General features: G+C 36.1%; 1 protein-coding gene across 1 annotated transcript; it reads right to left on the bottom strand.

The window, feature by feature from the left end:
• Positions 1-1,970: 1,970 nt before the first annotated feature.
• LOC121961137 (ATP-binding cassette sub-family C member 9-like) lies at positions 1,971-11,281 on the bottom strand. The gene is made up of 4 exons (XM_042511011.1): positions 11,179-11,281; positions 5,749-5,821; positions 3,652-3,757; positions 1,971-2,126 (listed from the first exon to the last, which is right to left on the bottom strand). The coding sequence occupies exons 1-4, from the start codon at positions 11,257-11,259 to the stop codon at positions 2,000-2,002; spliced, it is 387 nt and encodes a 128-aa protein (XP_042366945.1). The 5' UTR covers positions 11,260-11,281; the 3' UTR covers positions 1,971-1,999.
• Positions 11,282-11,862: the final 581 nt, after the last annotated feature.

The following is an 11,862-nucleotide window of genomic DNA, read 5'->3' as shown; positions in this document are numbered from 1 at the left end:
CACAATGAGATTTTTGATTATCATCAGTAATTTAATGACTTAAGCGGGTGAACGCAAGTATTAGAACAAGTGAAACAGTCTGATAAGTTTAGAAAATTCATTTATCATCATTTTACTGCACTGCAGCCTTTAAAATCAGGAAAAGACAGCACTTGTTTCATATCACTTAACATGTGACGATATCCAAAATCTCAGACGGTATGTGGTCTCATATCACGGTAACGGTACTATCGTGTATGTTGCCCTGCGTTTTTATAACAATGCAGTAAAAATAAATAAAAATAATAAGCTCATGGAGCTAATATGTGTGTGTCCAAGAAAACGCAGCCTTGTTTCGAGTGAGAGAGGGAGAGTAAAGATGGAAATGGAGTTAAATCAGAGGACAGCAGAAGGAGGAGGGGTCAAAGGGTCACTTCAGATCTGAAACGGGAAGCGGGAGACAAGAAGAGCGTCTACCTCCTGATGTCTTCTTCAGACTCCTCTGTCTCTGACCAACTGTCAAAGTCACGGCAGTGTGTTAGAACGAGCCGACCGCAATCAGCTGAGTGTGTGTTTGTGTTTATGAGTGACGAAAATGAGACAGAGAGACAGCGGAGAGCGACAAACTTGTTTTCTGTTGACACAGGAAACACGGAAAGACAGGAAACAGAGAGAAAGGAGGACAAAAAGAAATGGACGTGTTTTCATGCCAAAACCAGATAATGAAGACACGATGTTAGCCTGTCAACCGCTAATCAAATTAACATTCCCACCCAGAAGAGAGGAGCCATGTAAGTGATGCAGTCACAGTCTGTCTGTGGTAATTAGGTTTCTGTGGCTTTCTTTGACAATGTCTCATATACTGGGAGCATGAGGGTGTGTGTGTGTGTGTGTGTGTGTGTGTGTGTGTGTGTGTGTGTGAGTGTGTGATCACTATGTCCTGGGTTAAAGTAAATTCAGAATGCCTTCACAGCTTGATCAGTGGCCAAAAATGCCAAATTTTGACGTCTAAGTACCCCCTGAGCGTCAATTTTGGAAGTTAACACACCTTACATGCATTGTGTCTTTTCAAAATAAACTTCCCTTTTCACAGGACATTTAGTTTTCGCTCATTTAATGCACATGGTCTCTTTTTAAAATAAACTTACCGCGTAGGTAAAACACACTTTTTTTAGTTCCTCAGGCTGTCATGTTTTATGTTGCATCATACTCATTTCTTTTTTTAATTTTCTTACAAATAATAATCATACTTTTTAAAACATTGTATTGTAGCATAAAGCACATAGTTTAGTAATTTAGTTTATTTATTTATTTATGTATTTATTTCGAACCCGGGCTGCTGCAGAAGCCGCAGCCATATGGGGCGCACACTCTGGCAGTTGAGCTAGAGGTCGCCCCGACCTCAGCACGTTATACATACTTATAATTTGGAAGTTTACGCTCATTACATGCGTTCCCTCTTTTCAAAATAAACTTACGGCGTAGGTAAAACACTCTTTTTTAGGTTTAGCTCCTCAGGTTTTTGTGCTGTACGCTGTTGCATCATATACGTGTTCTATTTTTTAACTTGCATTCACAAAAACTGGACAGACGGACAGATGGAAGGAGTTACAGAGACAGACTCATGGACGGTGCCAGCCCGGAGGCAAATAACTTCACTGACTTTTGGTTTCACGCGGGACATGAGCAGCGGTCTCCTGGGTGAAGGTTCGGAGTTTGTTTGCCCAAAGTTTTACTACGGATTTGCTACTAAACTGCATGTGACAGACTGTAAATGTCTATTTTGTCGTCGCTTGCTGGCTCAGAACTTATTTATACCTCTGGGTGTTTTCCTGACTAATAAAACGTCTCTGGCTCACAATAAATCCCTTCACAGAAAAAAAGTGTCAGTACGGCAAATGATACTACTTAATGTTTTAGTTCACCAGTATTTGTAGAGAACACAACGTAAACGTTTCTATTTTGGGCTGTTCTGCGATGCAGAATAAAGGAGGTTAAAGCTGCTTAAACTTGACAAAATTCACTGTAAATTAGACAAATGGATAAAATGTGAATGTTCACAGTCAGTGTAGATGATTGTTCTAGCGAGAGGCGGCCAGAGAGAGTACCTTATGATCCCATCGTGGACCGTCTCATTATCAGGCGGCCTGATATGGCAAGAAGGCAGGAGGTAAAGAGAAAGAAACCACACACATTCATTCATACATACATCCACATACACATGCAGTCGCATTAACAGAGGCGCAGATGTGCAAACACACTGTAAAGTTAGTGTGCAGTTTTGGACGCTACAGATCCTCTTAACATCTTGAGATGGAAGATTTTTTAACACGGAATAAAAACTACTGATAAAACCGAGACGTCTGATAGAAATTCAAACTTCCTGTAAGAAAAAAATTTAAAAGATGCTGGAATTCAAGGAGGAAAATTTTCTAAGACGCAGTCAAATTAAAAAAAAAAAAAAAGCAGCATAAACTTCAAAATACAGGTTATCAAACATGAAAAATATTTCAGCTGTGCATGAAAAAAGTTAGATCACATCTGAGCACAAACATCAGATTTGTGCCTGCAGTCTAAAAGTAGTCTACATTACCAGGGTTGTGCAGGTAACTACAGTTTTTTAATTTGTGCAAACTGACAACAGAAGTCCTTTTAGATATTTGATTTTTTATCACAAGAGGTCTGATGTTTCATAAGCAAGATGTTTCAAAAGATGTAGTGAAATCTTCACAAAAGTCCTTCTACCGAGCATTACGTCAAATAATTTGACAAAAAAAGTCATAAAACAGCACTGAAAAGGGACAAACACATAAATAATGGTTAGAGGAGAAGTTTAATGGCTTGTCATAGAGATTAAGTCAAAGTCGTGGTGAATAAATATCTACTAATAAGTCCAGTTCATTTTTTTGTCATCTCCTCTCACTACTACATACTGCAGGTAATGTTACCATGGAAACAGACAAACACATAATGATACTGACATGATCATTTCATAATAAACGCCTCATTAACTGAGCAGCAGCTGCATTAAACTGAGAAAATATTCCTTTAAATTGTCGTGAAATAAGTGGAAGCTAATTGATTCAACAACCCAAAGAGTCATTTAATCTTGTTATAACCATCACAGCAGAAAATGAAATCATACTGAAAACTGTTTCCCGACACTCGATGCTAATGGACAAATAATTTGTGCCTGTTAGAGTCTCTCACTCTGTGCACAAACAACACAATAATATAAGAATTATCACTGCACATTATCTAGCTATTACTTCAGATATAAAAGATATACTTTATGTATTTAGACACTTTGTAATGGTATGCCCTATTCGAAATATTTAAAACGTTTCTTATTATTTTGATACTGGAATATAGAAGAGCACTAGAGAAGATACTAAATCGTTATTTTGAAAATGTATAATTTATGTATTTAATGTTTAGTTTTAATGACTTACGTGACTTTTTTTTTCATCACATTGGCAGAAATTAACGTCCATACAACCTTAAAGATACATTTTAATCACATATTCACCATCTTCCATCCCCTAAACTTTTTGGGGAAACTAAACCATCACTGTTTAAAGTGAAAATACAACTAAATAAACTCTAAATAACATCAGAGGAAATTCTTACATCTATAGATCTATAAAGTATTTCTTTTTTTTTTTGTCTTACTTGCTCCAGTAGACTCTTCCATCGATGGTCTGCATCTCGCCAAGCATGGCCAGCAGCAGGGACGATTTCCCACAACCCACCTGGCCCACAATCATCGTCAGCTGACCTGAACAGATAAGTTTGTTGTTGAAATAATAATATAAATAAATAAATAAAAATGACCCAGAATTTGCAAGGAATTAGAAAAAAGTTACAAAAAAAATTAGCACACTAAAAAAAGAAAAGAAAAATGGTTAAAAGGTAAAAGCCATCAAACCTCATTGATAAAAAAAAGTAATTTTACCTCGCAGAACACAGGAGTTGCTGGCTCGTCACTGTCTTGTTTGGTTAATTTGTTTGTGTTATCGTACGACTTTGGTGCTTTACAGTGTTTGTTTGAATTCACCAAAGTCACACAATAACAATAACTAACTGATTGAGGCAGTGGTGGACCAGCAACTCCCCTGTTCTGCAAGGTGAAATTAATTATTAATTTTAAGGGCTGCTGGAGTATGTTTTGCTGCTGCCTCCATCCACAGCAGTGCACTGCTCAGCTTCAATGTCAGACTCCAGTCTGCTTCTCCAAACTGGGCAGCATGCTGAATGACAGCTACTGCAAGTAACAAACTTACTATGGATATCTACTTCATACAACTGCACTTCAAAAAATCCAAACTATCCTTTAAGCGTCAACCCTAAAGTTAACCCAATTCCAACTATAACCTGAGTCCTGACGCTAAAACAGTCCGCTGAAGGTGTGAGGAACAGCCACCGTGTACTCACTTTAAAAAACATTTATTTACACAAAGATACTAGCACAGACACACACATACACACTGAGATCCGTACGCACACACATACACACACACACACACACACACACACACACACACACACACGCATACAGCAGTTTCTTAGAATACTAGTACATGAGAACTTGGCAGGACAACAGATCGTGTTTGTCGTAGTAGCATGACTGGGATAGCGAGCAAGGCACTTCCCTGGAGAAGTGTGAGTGTGAGCGTGTGACCGTGTGAGCGTGTGTGTGTGTGTGTGTGTGTGTGTGTGTGTGTGTGTGTGTGTGTGTAAGTGTGATATACTACACGTCCATCTGTTGGCAGCCACCTCAACACGACCAGGCCTCATGAGACCTGATATTTCAGTGACATCGCTGCAGCATCACTGTAATTCTCTTACTGCAGGTCTACATTTTTAAGTGTTCTTACAGTGTTATATACTACATATATATATATATATGTGTACTGTGAAACCAGTTTCCAAAACTGAAATATTACAGAGAATAACAGGCAGTGATAGATACCTTTTGAAAATATTTACAGTCGTACCAAAAACACAATAACTTGTAAAATGGCTATATATATATTGCAATTATATATATATATATTGCAAGATGGACAAAATGGAGAACATGTTTACTGAAATAAAAAATGCATTTGCTTTCGTTCAAAAACGCAATTAAAAGTTAGTACATTTAAAAAGTTATTTATATATATATCTATTAGAATTATAATAAAATATTTATTTTACAAGAATTATTTTTAAGAGAGTTTTTTAGCGTAGGTCATTTCTGGTTGTTGTTTTTGTTTTACTTTTCTTTTTCTACTTCACACTTTCTACAAATTGTATGCTTGGTCATTTCTTTTTAACCATTTTACCATGTTTTTGCAAGAAATCAAACCTGATTTTTCGAGGTTTTCAAATGGTTAAAAACCCAAAAAAATGAAATCATTAGTCATACTACCTAATCCAGAAAAACAGGATTAGGTAGTATGACTAATGATTTCATTTTTTTTATGTGTGTGTGTTTTAGTGTTAATGTTCAGGTAATTTTCTTGTACTATCTACTCATTTTATGCTAATTTTTGGGTCATTTTTGCTTAAGCAGCTCATTGCCTGTTTCCCATGTTTTTAAAAGAAATCAAGTCAATTTTTAAGGTTTCAAGTGGTTGAAACCTTTTTAAGACTAGACTTGTCTGGACTGAATTTCTAGCCAATTTTCTGGATGAGATATCACTAATTTCTTGATGAAATAACACGGTGAACTACTGAATCTAAGCCTGTAAGTCATTTATGGTCTGGTGGGATGGTTAGTCCTACCTGTGGGGATGCGGATGTTGATGTCTGACAGCGTGGACAGGTTGCTTCCCCACGTGAAGAATCCATTGGTCACCTAAACAAAAGCAGAGAGAAATTCAGTGTTAAAGAGTTCGCTGAATCTGATACAAGATTACATTTAGGAAAGATAAAATAAAAAAGTATTACAGCTGTGAGTTAATTTATTCTTTGCAGTGGATGCCTCACTTATTGCGTAACACATGATTACGTGCTGTTTTTCTCAGCAGAGTAAAGCTCATGACCTATTTTATGTCCTGACCCGGAGTTTAAGAAACTAACTTTGAGTTCACTGGTGTGAAAGCTGCTGTGATAACTGTGCTCACACTGTGCTCATGGTATGTGGGACTGATGACAAACGTCATCCGGAGACTCTTTCTTCAGGCTGTGGAGAGTTCGTCTGAATGTCAGCTAGGACATAAAAACACAATTACACAAAAGGGACAGGTGCTGCAGTCCAGTCATTTTGTCAGAAAAGGCTGTTTGACTTCCACCAAATCACTGATGTGTGCTTACTGCTGGATTCATGAGAGGGCGAATGATAGAATAAAAACAGAATAAATGATCTCACAGCCAAGTCAAATCTTTATAGCAAAAAGTCACAATTTTACATCAGACGGACCTCACAACTACATCTTTAGACCCTTGATTTCAATAAGGAGAAATCTGATAAAATGTGCCATAACCTTTGATTTTCTTAACTGTTAAGATGCAACATAGTAAACCTGAACTGTATCGAGGTTTAAAATGAGATGGTAAATGGTAAAAATGAGATTTTGGAGATTCATCATTAATTTACAGTAAACTCAGTTTTTACGCAGATGACACCTTGTTTTATATTTCAATCTAATGTACTGAGAAACTACTGTATGTGATGCAAATACCTGTGCAACTAATAAAGTTAATGATGGCTGAATTAACATTTATTTGTGCTAACATCAGCTCCTTCCTATTTTTTAACATGGCTCACTGGTGTGGTTTACTGGGACTAATCCAGCCACCATTAAAGATCCCCACCAAACATAATTTAAGACACAAAAGAAAAATATTGTTTTGTCAAAAATATTTGAATATAATTATTTTCTGTTATGTCGTTCAACAAGAAAATTAAACTAAATAGTACGGTCAAGTCAAGTCAATTTTGTTTAGCGGGCCTTAAGGTTAAAGAAGGAACAGATCTACTTAGTTTGTTTGACAACAATACAGATGTAAACAAATCTCAACCTTGTTGTGCCAAATTCTTTTCATCCAGTCACATTTAGTCAATGTTTTGCCTCAAACTTGGACGATAGCTTGGTATTTTGTAGTTTTTGTATACAAAATTGAGATTTTTAGCCTCCACTGTTTGTGCAAATAAAAGTTACTATGTCCTATATGTCCTATTTTTTGATGAAATAAGCTTGTAAGGATGAAGTCAGAAATTTTAGCTCCACCAGAATGTAAAACATATTTGGTCAATTATGTTTGAGTCTTTTACTGCGTTAAATGTCCCAGGAAAAGGGATTACTGTCCAGCCGCAGAGCTGCACAGTAACCAGCCTCCATCTCTAATCCCTGTTCGGTGATCTATCACCGTACTTCCTGTTTACATTCCTCCCATCTGTTGCATTTATTTGTGTATTTTATGTTTATTTGATCCACTGTTCCTTTCTCCCCACGACACGGATCCCAAAAGGCACCAGAGATAAAAACATCTCTGCTCCTTTGTAAGCAAATATTAAATCAGAACTTAAAACACGCCAACTTGGTTTTGATGGTTTAGACGCTGGAGATAAAATGAGATTACATAACATTAAAATAAGCAGTATTAGTAAACAAATATGTCACAGACTGGCTACTGAGAAAAAATAGTAACATTTGTAAAAAAAAAAAAAAAAGCACATTGAGGTAAAAGAAAAAAAGGAAAAATAAGGTCAGATACTATCAAAACAGAAAAGGCAAAGAGAGCGGAAATTGAGAGGAGATATGTAAAAATGGGGAGTGAAACGTGAAAACAAGCTATCATAAACATCGGGTTACATGTGGGGTCTATGCTCTATTATCTAAGAATGATTATAGAAAACAAAACATAAGAAGCTGCAGGAAATGACCGTAAAAGTTGGATTCACAAGATACTTTTTAGGATGAGAAACTGAGAAGGGTTTGACATATAAAATAACCACAAAATGAAAATATGCCTCATCCTATTTCTTTGTGAATTTGTCAACTGAAAAATATAACATGAAAAATATTTTTAAAACCTGTATGGTGGAGATTAACTGACAGATTGTGAAACTCTTTGCGGCAGATTTGTAATTTATGATATTGGGCTGTATGAATGAAATTGACTTGACATTTCGTGTTTTCAGCGTGGAAGAACTGCACAGAGCTCCGACCCCACACTTATCCAAAAATTTGGGTTGAGCTGGAAAACTGGTGGTGAAGCATATTAACACTCGTGATTCTATAATCACAGATATGGGTGTAATATTTGGGTGTCCGCATATGTTTCACATGTAATGGATAGCAAAGTGATAAAATTAAATCCTTAAATTGATTATCTGATAAATCCTGCACTAACAAACTGTCTGATCAGAATGGAAAACCCTGCTCGCTCACTCGCTCGCTATCTCTCTCTTAATTAACGGACCACCGTCCGGTCGGTAGCGTCACTCCGCAGGGATGAGACAGGAAGAGCAGCTTTCAGAGGAGGCTGAGAAAATGTTGGGACACTTTCACAAGACCCTTTAAGGGGCAACAAATTCTCGTGTGAATCCTACACTTCCTGAGAGCGCACACACACACACACACACGTCACATGTGAGTCCACGCACCCGCAAATGACCCATGGATGTACAAACAGTGGAGATATGACACAGCTGCTGATAGAGTTAAATAAATGATGGTATTATGGAGCAGCTCCTACGTGTCCCCGTATGTGAGTGAAAATGACCTCATTTGATGCAAGAGGCGGTTTTGTAATAAATACGTAAATATCAGTTGAGGGAATTATCTGTACTGTCAGATAATTCCCTCAACTGATATTTACGTATTATTATTATTATTTTTCTATAAAAACTGTCATTTGGCGGGTAAACTTGTTTTGGTGTTGACATGACTTTGCCTGTGCACTGCTTTAATTTTGTCATGCTGAAAATAATGCTCTTTATCAGAAAGTGTTTTGTAAAGGCATGGCTAAGCTAAGTACTTTTGCTTTTAACTCTCACCCAAAAAGGGCTTAAAAATGGCGGCAGGTTAAAATAATACTACAAAAATTGAGTTAAAATTGGGGGCTAAAATGCCACATTTCCACCAGTGTGATAGTGATAAAAACATTCTGTTAGTCACTATAATGAGAAACACAACAAAAAATTAGTTATTATCCCAAAAAAATGAGTTAATATCTCAGAAAAATTAGATGGTATCTCAAAATAACAAGAAACTTTCTCTGAATGAGTTAGTATATCAAAAATAATGACTTAGTATCTTAGAATAATGGAGCATTTTTCTGGAAATAATGACTTAGTATCTCAAAATAAGAAATAACTGTGTAAGTATCTTGAAATAATGGCAAATTATCTCGAAATAAGGATTTACTATCTCGAAATAATGACTTAGTATCTCAACATAATGAGAAAACATTCTCTAAATAATGAGTTAAAATCTATGTATGTCAAAAAAACAAGAAACTTTCTCATATATTGACTCAATAAGATATTATTTTGAGATACTAACTCATTGTTTTTGGGAAAGTCTCATCATATTGGCCTATGTTTTGGGCTTCCATACACACTTTCACTCAACCACAAAATTTCTTTTTTTGTGCTCTTATTTTGGGGATCTGTGGTATAAAAACAAGTGTTTTCTCCCCAATTTACTTTCAGCTGTCTTAAAATAGTTTTCTGTAAACTATCACATGTCAACTTTTAATTAAATATGTATATAAAATCCTGATGAAAACCAACTTAAACCTAGTTAAACAATTTGGTTTATTTTTGTTTAAAATCAGAACCAAATTATCTTCTGTTTATTTCTTCTTCAAAACAATTTATTTTTGTTATCTGACCCCTCTTCTATCTCAATTTCTATTTAACTGGCGACTCACCCCTCTGTATACTAAACTTGTCTTTCCCCAAAGGTCTCCTTAAACTTTATCACTGAGAGGGGCTGTAAAAGTGCCAGGCAGCGGTCTGGGAAGCTGAGTTCATCATTCCTGAATGTGCCGCCTCTAACCACCTCTCTCAGTTTTCTTCCAGTACTAAGACTTATAAAAGTATGTAAATATCAGCAGCCTCTGACGACATCCAAACTTCAGAAACTTTAGAGCAAACAGCAGTATCAGGCTGTAAAGAAATTACATTTTTATGGAAAGTCCCTCATTCTGTAAGACCTTTCCGTTGTTACTGACAAGACGACACACTGTCTCGCTTCAACTGGCAGTTTCTTTTCTTAATCTTAAAATATTTACGACTTCAAAGCAAGGATACTCAATTTGCTTTGCTTTTCGGGGGGATTTCAGGACATCTCTAGATTTTAGAACATGTCTAGAATTTTACGTAAATATCTAGGATTTTAAGGTGTTTCCAGGAATTTAGGAAAATTCTGGGATTTAAAGACATTTCTAGAATTTTATAAAATTTCAAGGAGACATTTTTAGAATTTTAGGATGCTTCTTGGATATTAGGGTTTTTCTAGGATTTCAGAACATTTCTATGATTTTCGGAAATTTTTAGGATTTTAGGACATTTAATTGATTTTAGGACATTTCTAGGATTTTTATAACATTTACAGAATTTTAAGACATTTAGGATGTTTGCAGGATTTTAGGATGATTCTTGGATTTAAGGGCTTTTCTAGGATTTTAGGACATTTCTATGATTTTAAGGAAATCTCTTGGATATCAGGACATTTGTTTCATTTTAGGACATTTCTAGTATTTTAGTATATTTTTAGTATTTTAGGGCTTTATTCTAAGATTTTAAGACATCTCAAGGATTTAATGACATTCCAAGGATTTTAAGATGTTTCGAAGACTTTAATAAATTTCTCAAATTTTAAAACATTTTCTAGAATTTTAAGACATTTCAAGGATTTTAGGATGATTGTAGGATTTTGGGATGATTCTATATTTTAAAGACATTTTGATCAACAAGCTCTATTTTGATGCTGTTTTATGCACTCTGGCACCTTAAACATAATTTAAAGTACAAAAACAATTCTTATTTTAATTGTGAGTTAGAAAATGGTTGGGGGGCCACCTGGCACCCTATCAGGTGCCAGATTTGACCCACAGGCCGTAAGTTGAGTATCACTGCTTTAAACTCTAAAGTCTTCTGAACCATTAACTTGATGTCCTTTGTGTATTTGAGAGTTCATACTCTTTTTCTGTCCTCATTCCCCTTCAACCGTTCCCCAACACATGAACTTTGACCCTGACCTTTACAGCCACATCCTCCGTCTCCGTGGGCCTCATCTGTCGCCTGGTCGGCTGCTCGTAGTTGTCCATCTGGTAGCGCATTGGCTGTTTCCTGTTGATGGCTTTGGTCTTGAGGGGGACATTAAAACAGAGAGAGATTTGAAGTTAACTAATAAACTTTAGACTTTCCTTCATCCGCTTTAGCTCCTTGGGGAGAAGACGACGTGCGGGGGTTCCCTCTGATAAAGACCTGCTGCCCCAAAGGGTTCAATCCCACTGCTAACACATATTTCTGTCCTTCTTATCCAGACACACTACATATACAAACATACTGAACATCAGGGTCTTTGGACCTCATGTGAAGTGCTGATATCTTTGTAAACTAACCTCAAAGCACGACATAATAGATATTTACACCAACAGTACTGTGAATCGCTGCACACTGATCACGTTGTGTACCATCGTGCTACTTCTCAGATAATAATAACATAAAAACTTTATTTTTATAGCAATTTTCAGAGTTAAGAGCTTCAAAATTATGCAAAATAATACATTTTAAGTTGATAAAAACAGGACTGAACTTTATAATAGGCATGACTGTTGAAAGTTAAATCAAGTTAAATCTGAATTTCTAGCACTGGATTTAAAAGGGTTGTTTATTTTTGAAACACTTAAAGTGAGAGCAAATGTAAAATACTGATGTGT

Source organism: Plectropomus leopardus, chromosome 22 (assembly GCF_008729295.1).
Source record: "Plectropomus leopardus isolate mb chromosome 22, YSFRI_Pleo_2.0, whole genome shotgun sequence".
Taxonomy (NCBI): domain Eukaryota; kingdom Metazoa; phylum Chordata; class Actinopteri; order Perciformes; family Serranidae; genus Plectropomus; species Plectropomus leopardus.
Note: the sequence above shows the minus strand (reverse complement) of the source record. Positions and strands in the feature narration are given on the sequence as shown.

What these genes read in the sequence shown, in the direction of transcription:
- LOC121961137 (XM_042511011.1), bottom strand. Translation starts at nt 11,259, where the DNA reads ATGCGCTACCAGATGGACAACTACGAGCAGCCGACCAGGCGACAGATG. An exon ending in CGGAGGATGTGGCTGTAAAG is followed by an intron (nt 5,822 to 11,178) that starts GTCAGGGTCAAA and finishes GCTTTTGTTTAG; the next exon opens with GTGACCAATGGATTCTTCAC. An exon ending in CAACATCCGCATCCCCACAG is followed by an intron (nt 3,758 to 5,748) that starts GTAGGACTAACC and finishes TTATCTGTTCAG; the next exon opens with GTCAGCTGACGATGATTGTG.